This window comes from Arachis ipaensis, chromosome B05 (assembly GCF_000816755.2).
Source record: "Arachis ipaensis cultivar K30076 chromosome B05, Araip1.1, whole genome shotgun sequence".
NCBI classification, from domain to species: Eukaryota; Viridiplantae; Streptophyta; class Magnoliopsida; order Fabales; family Fabaceae; genus Arachis; species Arachis ipaensis.
In genome coordinates this window covers 127,256,484-127,272,941 of record NC_029789.2, presented here as the reverse complement: position 1 = coordinate 127,272,941, position 16,458 = coordinate 127,256,484, and the positions used below count along the sequence as shown (strand labels likewise).

The 16,458-nt window shown below is 34.8% G+C and overlaps 1 protein-coding gene and 1 long non-coding RNA gene across 2 annotated transcripts; one reads left to right on the top strand and one right to left on the bottom strand.

Annotated features, from left to right (window-relative positions):
• Nucleotides 8,396-12,130, top strand: LOC107641073 (transmembrane 9 superfamily member 3). The gene is made up of 9 exons (XM_021123947.1): nt 8,396-8,779; nt 8,913-8,973; nt 9,089-9,117; nt 9,300-9,913; nt 10,008-10,145; nt 10,254-10,410; nt 10,512-10,957; nt 11,519-11,530; nt 11,586-12,130. The coding sequence occupies exons 1-9, from the start codon at nt 8,624-8,626 to the stop codon at nt 11,803-11,805; spliced, it is 1,833 nt and encodes a 610-aa protein (XP_020979606.1). The 5' UTR covers nt 8,396-8,623; the 3' UTR covers nt 11,806-12,130.
• Nucleotides 14,725-16,162, bottom strand: LOC107642060. Its single transcript, XR_001620596.2, has 2 exons — nt 15,837-16,162; nt 14,725-15,074 (listed from the first exon to the last, which is right to left on the bottom strand). It is a non-coding gene; the product is annotated as an uncharacterized LOC107642060 (long non-coding RNA).

Below are 16,458 nucleotides of genomic sequence, written 5' to 3'. Positions count from 1 at the left end.
CTAGAATAATTAAATTTATTATATTAGAATAATAATATTTAAATTATATTCTGCCAACTTGTGAACCTATTTTCCACGTGTCATTATCTCACGTGGATCTAGAATTAGATCTAGTCATCTGGATTCAAGAAACGTTTAATAACCATGTCCCTTGCGTTGACTGCAATATTTCACACACTCTCACATCCCTCTCACCAATCACATCCTAACACGTGGCAGTAACACCAACATTTGGACCATTGGACGGTCAAAAAATTTTAAGGAAAAAACAATAAAGAATCAATCATTTTAATTTATATAATTAACTCATCTTTTTAAGTTTTAATCAATAGCCTAATATTTTTAGGGGTTTTGTTAATGAATCTTTTTTTATAAAAATTAGATTATGAGTAATAAATTTTTTAAAGATGGCTTAAATTATATGTTATATATTGTTATGGTTATGGAGCATGTAACTTTACCAATTTTAATTACTACACATATGATAAGAAAACTTTCAAGTATACCATTCACTTTATTGGTATTCTGGTGAACCATGTACGGATCATTGACAAAAATAAATTTTGTCCTGTTTTCTTATATGTAATGTCAAAAGAGTACAAGGAAGAATATAAGAATGACGGCTCAGTGTAGTCGTTTGGAGTTTGGATTGTCATGAGCTGAGTCATATTGATAAGTGTGTGATTGCTTATTGGACCCAAAAGGTTGACTTAATGATCTTTTAGCTTGCAGTCCGATTCGTTATTAGATCCTCTAACCCAGTTAAAAAAAAGTTTACATTCTTGGTTTGTTGAAAGATATGAGAAAATAAAAAAAGATCATATTTATAATTTATTGTTTAATTTTGACATTAAAAATGTCATATTTTAAATAACTAATGAGAAAACAAAATTAACCATCCTATCATTTTTACTAGTTTAAAATTTTATGATTGAATTTTGATGGTAAATAGAAAATATTAGAAAATTTACTCTTTAGAATATTTCATAACAGGTTTTACATTAAATACAAAAATAAAATTTTTAAAATATTTGTATTTTTAATAAAAAAATAGCTTGAAGAAACTTAATTTATAATTTTTATCTAGGATAAAGTACTAAATTGACCCTCTACGTTTGGACTTAATCCTGTTTTAGTATCTAAAGTTTAAAAGGTCCTATTTGAATAAAAAAAAGTTTCATTTAGCTTCAATATAGTCTTATTGTGCCAATGAGTTATAGCTCAAATGGCATAGTCTCCCCATACTCATTTAAGAGGTTGCGGGTTCGAGTCTCCTATCTTTGGTAAAAAAAAATGTAGTCATGTTGTGAAATTAATGTTAAATAATTAATGAAATCTTAGTTTCAAATATGAAAAACTTATATAACCAAACTTTTCGATTGTTGAGGGTAGTTCTTTGCCGTAGAAATGACAATAGCCTTGGTCCCTAATGTTTCAAACGGCATACTTCAATCCAAAAAAAAAAAATTTTAATCTCTTATTTCAATCCCAAACAATATTTAAGCAGGTTTAATGTTGTCTCAATTAAATTTGACACAAAAAAATTGCATATTGAATAGCCGATAACATTCGATTTCAGTATATAAGTAATATCAATTCACCAACGGTCACTAATATAAAAATTTTTCTTTTGATTTTGAAGCGTTCATGATTGATTATTAAGATTTAAAATTTTGTACCAAAAAAATGAGAAAAATGTTATTAAAAAATTTTGGCTATATTTTTTTAATATATAGAAGAAGATATGATTTAATTAGTAATGCTGCCTCCGCCTCGCTGCCTCCGCCTCGCTGCCTCCGCCTCGCCGCCTCCGCCTCGCCGCCTCATCTGCATCGCTTTCTGCTTCTGCATCTTGCTTCTGCTTTCTTACTTTTCTGCTTTTTAACTTTCTGTTTTTGCTTCTTGGTTTGGTGTTGTTTGGTGTTGTTGCTGTTATTTGGTGTTCTTGGTGTTGGTGTTGGTGTTGGTGGTTGTGGTGGTGGTGGTGTTGGTGTGGGTGTTGGTGCTTATGGTGGTTATGGTGGTAATGTTGGTGGCAGTGGAGGTGGTGGGGTGAGGAAGGTGAAGAGGAGAATGATGATGATGAATTTTAATTATACTTTTAAGTACTTTGAATAGATTTATTTTATTATATTATATTTTATATATGAATATATATGTTCTATCATGTAATTAAATAAAGACATATTTTTTTAATAAAAAAATTTAATAACCAAACTAACCATTAATTATGTTGATAAGGAGTGATCCACTGCAGAAAGAGTGATCGAATGAGAGGATAGGAGGTAGCGATAAGGTCAACACTGGTTATATTGGGAAAGACGGTAAAGTTACGATGAGAATTTAATGACGTCGTTAAGAGATGATGACGACGACGTTGGCGCTTCTTATCACAATGGCGATGCTTGGAAGAACGAAAGTTATGCCATGAAAAAAGAATGGAGGAGTGGAGAGGTACTTCAATTAACAGAAGTGGTATTAAGAAATTATATTATTATCCATCTTAAATAATAAATTATAAAATAATCTAACTATGGTTAAAACAATAACTAATTAAAATTTGACACTAACTTACATGTTATTTTAGAGGATGTTGGATAGTAAATTCATTAGCCATACAATAAGGGAATAAACCAAATCAAAACAAAAGATCATGACAACAAAAAAACACACAAGGTAAGCCATCCAAGTAACCAACAAGGTAAGCCATCCAAGTAACCAACGACCAAGCCACGAAGCCACCAACAAGGGAAATATGTGTCAAGGGACAGCAGGGTGTAATTTTCATAAATCATGCCTCGTGGAACGTAAAATTTGATACACATCTCACAATGCTTTCTATTTATAAACCTATGTTACATTAAAAAATCTCATCCATTTATATTTTTAAATTAATATTTTAATAGTACAGATTTAATATACACCAGTGTACCAGTCAAGTACACTGGTATTGGTGAAATTCTTCCCATATGATATACGCCTATACGGTACACAAAATGTTTTAGGAAAAACCGATCTCCCGTAATAAACTACATTAAATAATCTTTCATTTGACTTCTAATTTTTTTTTGGAAAATATGTATCGAATAAAGAGAGACTTCGATTAAAGGCGTTGGCTAATATATAAAAATATTTATGCTAATATATACGTACAACTATGAAAAATTAGCTGTTGGAAAGGATACTTTTTGTTCAAAAAATATAAATGTACACGTGAATAGAATATATGCATATAAAATATACCGGTATTTGAACTGATAATTCTCTCAAATTAATTTATATGTATAAGTATTTACTTTGGCTCGATAATAAATTTATATGTATTGTCGATACAATAAAAATGTGAAATAATTATTCTTAGATGAATAACCATCACGAAAGACGAAACTACAAATGAGGTCACAACGAGAGAATAAGTGTGTGTTTAGATTGTGGAACCTAAAAATCAAAGGGGATTGGTAGCGCCCCTGATTGAGACTAGACCATTAATAGCCCTTAGGAAATCCCCTAATCGTTATTCGAAAAAGTATGAGATCGGTTAAGCAACCCTCGTTCGACTAAGATCGAAACTTGGTGGAAAGCCTAGCACCGAGAAAAAAGAGTCCCATGCATACTTTGTTGGTCAACAACCAACCAAAACTCAAACTCGAAGAATTCATTCAATTCTTCACTAGTCCTAAAGAAAAGAAGAAGTTTCGACTTTTTCATCCAAGGCATTTGTGGTACCACTATGAAGCCAATCTTGCCAAGTCTTTCACACTGAGATTCTCACTGAACGAAGTCTAGCAAGCCTGCCCTCCTTTCTTTTTTGCAACTGGAATTAGAGGGATGGTTTGCTACTTCCGAATCTGGGAAGTCCTTCTCGAAAGAGTCATCTAAGGCTTTTCGACTTCAATTTGCCTTTAAGCCGGCCTTCTTCGAGTGAGGACTTGCTCGGTTCTCTCACTACCTGAAATCCGTATCTTATAGAATATGGATCTGGACATTTCCCTTAAGATAAGATCCAGCGCCTGCAGAAGTCAAGTGATAGGAGAAGCTGCTGATGGGAAATCTCTATTTATCACACCCCTCTCACCCGAGCCTCCTGGAAAGACCCTTGGTCTTCAATCTGCGGATGAGGGGATTTTTCGAGGACTTTTTTACTTTAATGGTTTTGAGAAAACTTGTCTTCTAGTCATTCTAACCAACTTTCCACTGATAGTCATCCAACCTCATTCTCGTGCTTCAAATGAAAGCCTTTTTCTTTGCCATTCCAGAATTGGTTTTGTGGATTTCTGGCAAGTGAGATCTTATGTGGACCAGTGCGTGAAAGCAATTAAAACAAAAGCACCTAATGACAAATCAAATTAGGATATATAAAGAGAGCCGGGATTAGGCCCTCGCGGTAGACTTTTGGGGCGCATTCCGCCAGTAGTGATCGACTAGGAAAGAGATCTTGGGAATCCCTTTTTTGGCCTTTCACAAGCCTTAAGTGAATCGAAGAGATTTTGGATTCACTTTGGTAGCTGCTGTTTTATTTATATTCATTCCGGATTCACAAGAATTTGCAGGGCAGCACGGATATAGGACTCACAGGTGTCTGCTGGCTATTTATTTTGCCCAGTATTATCCGGCACATATAGAAAGATAGGAACAAAGACTGAATTGAAGGACGCAGCACAGACCATAAATATCATCCCCAATTTCGAACCTATGCAGAGGAGATGGAAGTGGCACTCAGACCAGAAGGTAAGGAAAAAACCTTGATATATACGAACGGCCCTCAGAAGAAATTGCTTAAAGAAGCAACTACCTGCAGGTAGAATCCAATTGAAGACTGATGGGTGTGCAAAACAAAAGGAAGCCTGGCCCTCCTGGGATTGGAGGGATTGCAAAGCTTAGGGAGGTACCATTACGCCTTTCTTCCCAGTATCGAGCTTTTTTGTTCTTTTTTTTAGAAAAGGTGGTTCAAATTCTCTCGGGTGGAGCAGAGTTTGCGAAGAGGTTTAGATGTAAGAGGTTGACTGTGGATAATTCCCCAGTCGACGAAGTTACCATTCGAATTATGGCTAGGCCGCTTCCATCCATTAAACCCTTAGACTTTTCGGGAGCTTAATAGCTTTGAAATGGTTCTTTCATCGTCCTCTCAACGAAGGAGGGCCCCTTCGCTTTGCGTCTATTCGCTCAGATTTTTCTTCTTATATATGTCATTTCTTTATTTATTTTCGTTGATCGGTGTGAACTCGAAGTCAATTCATTCTCTTTAGCTGAAGTCAATCTTCATCCTTACAGCTGACCGAGTCGAAACCTACTGCTCAAGTCTGACGAATGTCGTTCATGTTCCTGGTGAAAAAGAAAATAGTCGCTTTCCTTCCAGGACCGGATAAGGTCAAACTCTGGGCGGGCTGCCAGGTTTCGCCTACGCTACGGTTTCAAATCCCTCCCCTACGCCTTACGAGGGCGCCCTAGCCAGATTCACTCCCAAAGGTCCATCAAGCCTTTGAAACTAGTTCAAATAGTCGTCAAAGTCGCAGTCAGTCTTAAGGGCCTGCTTTCAACGAGACTCTCTTAGCTGCATCAGCTTGTAAAACTCTCTCTCCTTCACCAGGAAAGGGAGAGCGAACAAAGTACCAGACGATTTGGGTTGGGTAGAGCGTACGATAAGAGTAAGCAGACGATGTCGATAGAAGTCAAAGTCAAAGAAAGAGAAAAATGAGCTAAAGAGGTTATGCCCAGCCCATGGAATTAGATGTCGAATGAGTACGATTTCGAGCATAAAGAGAGAAGAAAAAGGAACTTTTTAGCAAGATAGCTGCCAGAAAGACTGAGCTTAGGTGCATAGCGCTAAAATAAGTGGTTGAAGAGTAGCTTTCCATCCCGACAATGACTCTTTTTTTGGGATTTCACTTAAAAAAAAGACTGGACTTCAAGCAGCAATGAGAGCAAAGGCAAGGAATCGATGCGCCCCTCCAACAAGAAAAGGGAATGGGGCAAGGCAAATTTCCAGACAATGACAAGTGCTTGAGAAGGAGCTGTGAAAGAAGGGGCTGCTAGAGAATAGGGAGCTCTTGAAGAAGAAGGGATTTCGGGGTGAACGGCATTCTACACTAGCTGTACTTTAGTAGTTTAGTAGCGCCTTTTGAATCAAATTCAAATAGGCGAACTCTTTCCGAAAGGCGAACAGCCCGCATTGCAAGCAAATAGATAGCCCCCGCCCGTTTGAGTCGTTGCGAGCCGGAAAGCGTACCGGCGGGTCACGAAAGGGCCGCTTGCTTAATCTTTATTTTATTATATATAAATACAAACAAAGAAGAAAATCATTTTTTTATCCAATTGTTCATTTCTGGGAAGAGGAAGAAGCAGATAGAGCAAAGGCCTCCTCCCTCCCTCTTCCGGAAGTGAGCGAATTGCATGTAGAGATCCGTAGGGGCTTATAGTTTAATTGGTTGAAACGTACCGCTCATAACGGTCAAACTGAAGTTTGAATAAAAGTGATTTTATATAATTAATTTTGGATAGAAGTAAGTTTGTGTCAACATGATTTATGTTTGGCTAACTATAAAAATAATAAAAAATATAAATAATAAATAATAAAAAAAAGAATTCATATAAAGAGAGGAATAATAAGAATTCTATAAATAATGCAATAACATGTATAAAGGATAAAGTTAGTAAAAGAAAAATAAATATTGAAGGTATTGGCTAAAAGTACGTTAGTGCAACGGAGAAGTTAAAAATTATTATTTCTTCTAAACGTGATTTTATGAACAAAATCACTTCTGCTTTTGTAGAGAAAATTTAGCCAAAAAAAAGTGAAGCTTTCAAGAAGCTCTAACGTACTTTTTTTCTTCAAACGTGGTTACCAAACGCACCCCAAGTGGCTGCAATTGAAGAAATTGAAAAATTCGTCAAGGTATTTAAAACACAAAGTGACAAATTCCAGGCTCGAAGACTTTGTAGTGTCTAGTGCCTTAGGCTTGGAGAGCTCTCAAGTCTGGAATGACTCAAAATTTGTCTTGCTGGAATTTTTGCATTAATTTTCTGCATTATTAGCCTCTCTTGATTTTCGTATTCGTGTATCAATGATTCAATGCAGTTTGGCACAAAAATTATAGTAGATTTTGATACCTGTACTTATCATCACTATTATCTTCAATTGCTCCCTTCATTATTTCCAGATTTCATACCCATTTCATCTTGTTTAGTTTTTGCCAAACACATACCATAATTATTAATTCCTACCTACGTATACCATCCAATTCCAAAGTGGTGGGTACTCCCATGAAGATATTATAATTGTCTTCATGTGATGATTTTTCTTTTTGACCTTTAGATGATGGATTGTAGGGTTAGATTTTGATATGTTATAAAAGTGTTGTTTTTATTTAAAGTGTGGCCAAATTAATAAATTACACTTTTATACAAAGCATCTTCATAAAAAGATGTTTTTTGCATTTTCATTTGAGTAGCTCCCTTCCAAAGTTACTCATGTTTTGCTATTCTTACTCTAGCGAGTCAATACAAACATATATCGTCAACGTGCGTGTCTGAATATATATATGCTATGCCTTTGTTATAAAGGAAAGACAGAAAAAATACTTGATTTGCAAGTGACCCAAATCAGAAAAGTACCATAATCCAGATCTATTGTTGTAATACTCTCTCTCTTTTAACATAATATTAGCTTGAACAGAAAGTACAAAGTTGAAACCTGGTTTAAAACTATGTAAAAGATAAACTTAGTTTTAAATAAATAGATATATAATTAATAGTTATTTGATTATCATAAATAAATTAGGAGTATTATTTTAAAAATAATTAATATTATCTTAATATCTTAACATAGTTACTAAATAATAACTTGTCGATATTAAAATTATTTAATAAATATCTTTATAAATTAAATACTAACAAATGTTAAAAAGTATACACGGTCAACAACTTAATAATTAAGTCAATAACTACCATAATTTGGTGAGGCACCCTAGTTAATTGAGAACCAAATTGTTAATTTTTTTTCCTTCAGAATCAAATGTCTTTTAATAAAATCAAAATGATTTAGTCAAAGAAAAAAAAAATGATTCACAGTGTAAAAAAAAAAAGAGATTAGGACCAGATTCCGTAGCGTCCTATATGCTAATGAAAAGATAAAATTGTTCTAATAACTTGGTGTATTAAAAGTAAATGAATAAAATGAAAACGTTTTATTAATAACAAAAATAATAAATCTTAATAATTATTTAATATTTTTTAAAAATAATTATATTTTATATTTACGGGATTAATACTCATCTAAAAGATGAATGTAATTGAACTAATCGGCATCAAAATTAAATTTTTATGAAAATATTAAAGAGAATAAAATTAAGAAATGAAGGTAGGAGGAGAAATGGGTAAGGTAAAACATCAGGCATAAGAGTGTGGCGGTGAGTCTGTGTCACCTCACTCACCACTCTTCCAATTTTATTTTTTGGTTCCTTCTTCCTTCGCTTCGTTTCTTTGTGTGTTTATTAACCCCTTTGCTTCTTCTCTTCCCTTTCGTCTTTTCTCTTCAAACCTTCTCTTCTCTCTCTTTCTCTCTCTGACCCTTCTCTTCGTAAATCGAAGAGGTGGAAGAAGAAGAAGAAGAAACTAACACACAACAATGAGGAAGAATCATCGCCTGCTTCCTCTTCTGTTGCTCTCACTCACGTTCCTCTCATTCTCCACCGTCAGATCCGATTCCTCAGATCACAAATACAAGGAAGGAAATATCGTCCCTCTATACGCAAACAAAGTTGGCCCTTTCCACAACCCAAGGTAACTCCGATCTGATCTCTTCCACTGTAAATTCTTCTCCGCCTTGGAAAATTCTTAGCTCTTCAGTGTGGCTCTTATGGTTCAGTTATCGAACTTCGTTTGTTTCTCTGCTTAGCTTTGATCTCGCTTTGTAGCCGCTGGATCTGTCGTTTCTAGCTTCAACTGTTGTGAACGACTTGCTTTTCGTTTCTATTTGTACATTCAAAATTAGTGTTTGAAGTCGTTGCAGAATGTAGATTTATGTAATTGTGTGCTGAGATTTTTAACTGATGTATTGATATATATTTGACTCTAATGTGTATCTATGTAGATTTTGTTTATGGATTCATGTTTGGATTTGTACTTTTGTAGGAGATTTATAAGCTCACGTCTTTAATTTCTGGTAAATGTGTGTTCTTTTGTAAATGTCTGAATGTTTGAATCTGTTTAGTGTAGATTTATAATTTGGTTAGTTCAATACCTCGATTTTTGGTAATAATGTGCTTTTTTATATCCTTTTACACTGGTTGTGATTTCTTTAAATTTTGGTTTTGTATTTGGATTTGGTTACAGATGATTTGAAGGAGAAGAAAGAAGCTCTTGGTGAGGTCTTAAACGGTGACCGTTTAGTTAGTGCTCCTTACAAGTTAGAGTTCCAGCAGGATAAGGACTCCGTGCCAGTTTGCAAGAAGACACTGAAGAAGGAAGATGTGGCCAAGTTCCGAGCAGCAGTTCGCAAAGACTATTACTTCCAGATGTACTATGATGACTTGCCCATTTGGGGTTTCATTGGGAAAGTTGATAAGGAGGGAAAGGATCCAAGTGATTATAAGTACTACCTGTACAAGCACATTCACTTTGACATATATTATAACAATGATCGCGTCATTGAGATCAATGTGCGAACGGATCCAAATGCACTTGTGGATGTCACAGAGGATAATGAGGTTGAGGTGGAGTTCTTGTATACTGTGAAGTGGAAGGAGACTAACACCCCCTTCGAGAAGCGGATGGATAAGTACTCACAATCATCATCGCTACCCCATCATTTGGAAATCCACTGGTTCTCGATTATCAACTCATGTGTGACGGTCCTGCTGCTGACTGGTTTCCTTGCAACAATTCTGATGCGGGTCCTTAAGAATGACTTTGTCAAGTATGAAGCATTTTTACACCATCTTTTATGCGTGCTTATTGTTTTTTGTAAGGTACTAATACGTAGGTGTTATCCTTGATTCATTTCTGAATAGGTATGCCCATGATGAGGAAGCTGCTGAGGACCAAGAAGAGACTGGTTGGAAATATATTCATGGAGATGTATTTAGATTTCCAAAATACAAGTCTCTATTTGCAGCTGCCCTTGGATCTGGTACCCAATTGTTTACCCTGTGAGTTTCTTTTGGCCCCTCTGAATGTCTCTATTTGGAAGCTTCACTTCAGGGAAGTTAATATTTAATTTTTCATATAAATAATTCGCATTACTGCATGCTTTGCAGTACGGTATTCATATTCATCTTGGCACTTGTTGGAGTCTTTTACCCATACAACCGAGGTGCTCTGTTTACCGCACTTGTTGTCATTTATGCTCTCACTTCAGGAATTGCTGGCTATACAGCAACATCTTTCTACTGTCAATTAGAAGGATCAAACTGGGTATTTATCTGTGAATTTGCCCTTCTATTTGATCCAGTTCCCATTGAACCTGCATTTTTTTGGCACTGGCCATTTATATTCTAGTTTCTTTGTCATGACAGGTTAGGAATCTTCTATTGACTGGGTGCCTCTTCTGTGGACCATTGTTTCTCACATTTTGCTTCCTGAACACTGTTGCAATTGTTTACAATGCTACTGCGGCCCTCCCATTTGGTACAATTGTGGTTATAGTTCTGATATGGACACTGGTCACATCTCCATTGCTTGTGTTGGGTGGGATTGCTGGGAAGAATAGCAAGGCTGAATTTCAGGCTCCCTGCCGTACAACCAAGTATCCAAGGGAGATTCCACCTTTGCCATGGTATCGGGGAACAATTCCCCAGATGGCAATGGCCGGGTTTTTGCCCTTCAGTGCAATATACATTGAACTATACTATATATTTGCCAGTGTTTGGGGTCACAGGATTTACACCATCTACAGTATACTGTTCATTGTCTTCATCATTCTCTTGATTGTTACTGCTTTCATTACTGTGGCATTGACTTAGTGAATATGGGGTGTGTGGACTGAATTTTCAATTAGCTGTCTCTTGGTAGATGTATTATTTTGTTATTGAATTGAGGTATATGGGTTCATTCCTTCTCCCCCCTTTCTTTTTATCTTTTTAACTCTTAAAATTGATCAACAGTTTTTTCAAATGAAAGTGAGCTGTTTTGAATGGTCAATATGCATAAAATTTTGAAGACAATTATAGGAATAATGCTGTTGATGAGTTTCTCCAAACCATGCAGACTCCATAACCTTATTGGCTTTTACCAATTTTATTTTGATAGTTTAGTTTTCAAAATGACATTGGTGATTATTCATGGATAAGCATTCTTCTTTCCTTGTTCTATTGTGTTTAGTTATCTCAACCTTATTGTGATGGGAATATGCTCGTTCAAAACGAATTTGTTAAGAGATTAGATAATTGAACATGGATATGATCTATTACAGAGCAGCATATAGTGTCATTTGATGCATATATTTGATATTCACCTAGTGAGATAAGGTTTAGTTGGTAGTTCACTTGTAACTTTCTATGCTTTCAAAATTTAATACTTGCAGTTCATTGACTCAGTGTCTTCTTTTACCTTACTTAACTTTGACCAATTTGTTTCTTGTTTCCTTACAGATCATTCCTCTGTGGTGGTTCAACTGGCTTATTTATCTATGCCTACTGTCTGTATTACTACTATGCTCGCTCGGACATGTCTGGATTCATGCAGACGTCATTTTTCTTTGGATACATGGCATGCATATGCTATGGTTTCTTCTTGATGCTTGGAACTGTCGGATTCCGTGCGGCTTTACTCTTTGTCCGCCACATATATCGATCCATCAAGTGCGAGTAAGGCATTTTGTCCTGACCGGTCATCATCACAGGTCCTTTAGAAGAGCTGTTGTCTTCATTTCATAGGCATTCTGTAGAAAATTATAGTAATTTTGGTGTTCTTTTCTGTACTATAAGGGGAAGCTGGGTTGGGTTGGGTTGGTTCGGGGTTGTTTCCAGCTTCCAGGGAAACTCGTTAGATCACCACAAAGGGTGCTTTTGGAAAAAACGTCTGTACTACCATGTCCTTAACCAAACACTTGCAATACCTTCATTTTCCTCTATTTTCGAACTTTTGCTTCATATCTCCAGTTTTTGAATGCGTAAACACAACTCAGTTTGATAAATTTAATTATGTTGAATCCAGAATACGTTACTTGTGAACATCTTTGTATTTAAACTTTTAACGGGAAAATAATACGTTACATGCCGTGCCGTGAAGTTACTAGGTCAGTTGTTAATAAATGTCCACCGGAATGAGGAGTAAATTTGTATGTAATAATTATAGTAGAGTGAATCTTTTCATTGGAAAAGTCTAATTGACCAAAGCGTATATTGAGAAGAGAAATTCTCCATATACAAGTATTTTTTTATACAAGTCTTTACAAGTGTACCTTTTTCTTCTTCTTGCGCACATTTTTCTTCTTCTTCCTCTTCATCTTCTTCTTTTCTTTCGTTTTTTGCCTTATCTTTCTCCTTCTTCAACCATTACTGTACTTTTTTACTGCACGTTCTTCTTCTTCTTGTTGCACGTTCTTCTTCCTCTTATTCTTCTTCTTTTCTTTCGTTTCTTGCCTTCTCTTTCTCTTTCTTCAACCGTTATTGCACGTTTTCACAGCACGTTCTTCTTCTTCTTGCTGCATGTTCTTCTTCCTTTTCTTCTTCTTCTTCTTTTCTTTTGTTTCTTGTCTTCTCTTGCTCCTTCTTCATTTACGTGCTTTTCTCTCTATTTTCTTTCTTTGTTATTTTCGATTTCCATTGTTTTTTGACATCAAACTCTGAAATCGTTTTTGAAGAAGAAGAAGTAGTAGAAAATGAGGAGGAGAAAGAGAAAGAGTTTAGTTCTGAATTATGCATAAGGTGTACTTCAACGAATTTTGGGTGTATTTCTTAAATCTTTTGGGTGTAGTTTTTGTAATCTTTGGGTGTATTTTTGTAACCGTTTGGGTGAATTTCTGTAACCGTTTGGGTGTATTTCTGTAATCCTTTGGGTATATTTCTGTAATCGTTTGGGTGTATTTCTGAAGTTCCATTATCTTCAAATTTGGCAAGAAACTCGTTTTCATAGAGGAAGAAGAAGAAAAGTCGTTTATAATGCATGGTGAGTAGCACGCTTTGGAAACAGGAAGTGGTTGAATAACGTGCATTTATTTACTCTTGAATGTGAGAGTGTAATACGTGTTTTTTGTTGGGCTTGTGCCAACTTGTAAGACTTATAAGCCAAAAAAGACTTGTATGTGTAGCAATCTCCTATTGAAAAAGAGGAATATCATCAGCTAATTTGAACTTTTTTTAAAAAATAGGATTTTAAATTTTTAAAAAATAAAATTATCAATAATTAGGATTAGTGCTACAAAATTAGGATTACCGTAGCATAATCCTCTACTGAATATCATCGAATATCCGTTGCGGTTGTGACTCTGCCGCCACTCTTCTGTGCGCTGCATCGGGCCAGCCTGCATGGAATCCTCATCGTTGTGAGTGGCGCGTTCGGATCCTTCACGTCGTGCTCCACTTGGCGTGAGTTCTCGTTGTCTGAGATTGCCGGAGAGTGCGCTGGACCTCGTCATCGTCCTCCCAGCGTTGATTCGTCATTGCTGCGACGCACAGCTCTCCATGCAACGTATCATCGGCGCAATCAATCCCTCCATGTGGAGCATCTCTTGCTGTGTCGCCGATCTTCCTGCCAGCACCGTTGTTGACGCTCCAGGTCGTTGCATGAAGCAGTCGCAAATGCAAGCACTCCATAGACAAGGTAAAGCCGCTTGTGTACGTTTTTTTTTTTGAATTTTTTCTTTGACTTTTTTTGGATGTTTCTTTTTGAATAAATGAATAAGTGAATGTTTGTTTCCTAAGTTTCGGGATTTTTTTTCAGGGGAAGGACGGCGGCGTGCGACAGGGGTTTGCCCTTGGGGGCGCTCAAGAGGAATTACAAACGAGCGCATAACGTCGCTAGAAGAGGAATAGGAAGAAGAAGAGGATGAAGAAGACAATGAAAAGCCCGTTTTTTTGAAATTTAAAGGATTTTTAAAATTTAAAAAGTTGGTTCAAGTTGGCTGGTATTTTAGTTGGATGTCTAATAAAATTCGTGTATATTTCTACCACTAATTGAACTTTAACATAATATCACTAAAGTATACATAAAATTGTTTAAATTCTTGTGCATGCAGCAACCCTATTGGCCGGCGACAGACTCTTAAATAGAATTTAGATCCGCAATAAATTAGTCTTTGATCTGTCGAATTAGGAGATACCGTAAGCAACCAAAGTATACATAAAATTAGTTGTAGAGATATACAATTAGCGGCGTGATGATTCTCATTTTAGTTAAGGATAGTTCTACCATCTTTATTTTGTATTAAAGAATGAAGTCCAAATTATGAACTTATTATTTATTTTTAAACAAATGTACAGTTTGTTAGTAAATCGCCCTGGATTACAAGAAATTTGAAAAATAACTGAAATAAGCAAAATGTCGATGTAATTTAAGTATTTAAACCGTAAAACATTTTTGCTTTGTGTTTTGCAGTAAATCGCAATAGGTAGCTGCGATATTCGTTTAAACCACAAGCCACTGCGGTTTACATGTAATACACAGTAAAAAGAAAACAGCTTCTGCGATTTACTTGGAAACCATAAGCAGAGAAGAGTCGCTGCGATTTACCCTTAAATTTGTGAAAAAAACACACGCTAGATCATAAATCATATTATCTATTGCTAATGGTTGAATATGTAGTGTATTTTATAAGCAAAAAGTATAAACACTGAAGTTTCACACTCGTTTAATTAGAGTCCTGAACAGTGAACAGTTTCTTCATATATCAATAGCATATTTGTTTAAATTTCAACTAGGATGGGATATGATAAAATTAGTGGCCATTATTTTATAGCATAATATTTTAAGCCATTGAAATTCAAGGATAAGTAAACCATAGGACAGCGAAGTAAACATCAAAAACAAAATCATGAAACACCAGAAATCAGTAGCTTGAATCACTTCCCAATATAATCAAAGAGCTCGAATCGTCTTCAATTTATTGTAAGATATACTTGAATTTCAATGTAACAGGCCTACAAAAACAAGTGAAGTTATTATAGATTACATAGAAGTATTGGAAATTTGTGATAATATGCCCCTTACAGTAGCGGTTGTGATTGTATACTGCTACTAGTTCAAATTGATGAAGGCATAGAAACAAAAATATATAATCTAGTTCTTAAAAGAAAAGAACAAAGCTAAATTAAACTAAACTTGTAAAATACTTAATTAATGTCATTAAGAGAACTTTTAAGAAGTATTATGATTGCCTAAGTGTCTCATTGAAACTTGTATTGCATTTCATATAGTTGAATAATTGTGAAACTACTTCAAAATTTTTTTGACCTTCCATGTCTAGACAAGAATTAAGAACTTATTAGTTATTATATAAAATATTCTTAAACAAATTAAACGTGTGTTTGTCTATATATATATACACACAAAGAAATACTATTTGCACACCAAATTCAGTCACTATATATTTATATATAAATACATGTAAAATTTAATTTATTTTTTAGTGGATTTTGTCAATTTTCTTAGTAAGAAAATAGTTAATTTTTTAAACATTGAAATAATATATCTCATATTTAATTTCAAATCACTAATCATAATATATCATCTCACAAATACTAACGTGATATTAAAATAAAAAAACCAACATTAGAAATTTAGAATTGCTCCTAATAACTTGGTACTTCCTCAGTAATTCATTGATCTCTCGATCGATACTCGTAATATTTTTTAAACATGATCATACCAGAAACTAATAATGCAATAGCTTAGATGCTTACCATTACTATATTACTTGACAACCGTGGCATAGCAGTTAAGAATGCATTGATGGAAATTTCTCTCATCAAAATGATAATGTATTCGACATTGCAGAAGACAATCCTGTAATGTAGATGCAACATAATAAACTGGAGTCCAAGGCCATTCTTGACTTGTATGGATTTCAGCAATCGCTGAACAAATGACCACTCCAATTATTAACATTGCAGTAACATGTTTTACATTATTCCTAGCCATAAGTCTCTTACTTTTTATGTCATGCGATAACAAGTTTTTGATGAACAAGATTTTATAGAGCCTTAAAATCTTCCTTAACATGGTTCTAGAGATAGGATATTCCTTGCTTAATTTATGTCCTTTCCTTATACTAAGAGACACAAAACTTACCAGAATAAACATAAAATCAAATTCTCATTATAGCATACTAAAGTGTTGTTCTAGATCGTAGTTTATTATTTTTATTGTTTGATTGCCTCTTGAATTAAACTAATTTTGAAGTACAATCATTGTTGTATAGTAACGTGATTTGCCTTTGTGCAAGATCTTATATTGCATATTGGTCATTAGATGATATTGAATTTAAAATATATTAAAATTAATCACTAAAATTAGTTAAATATA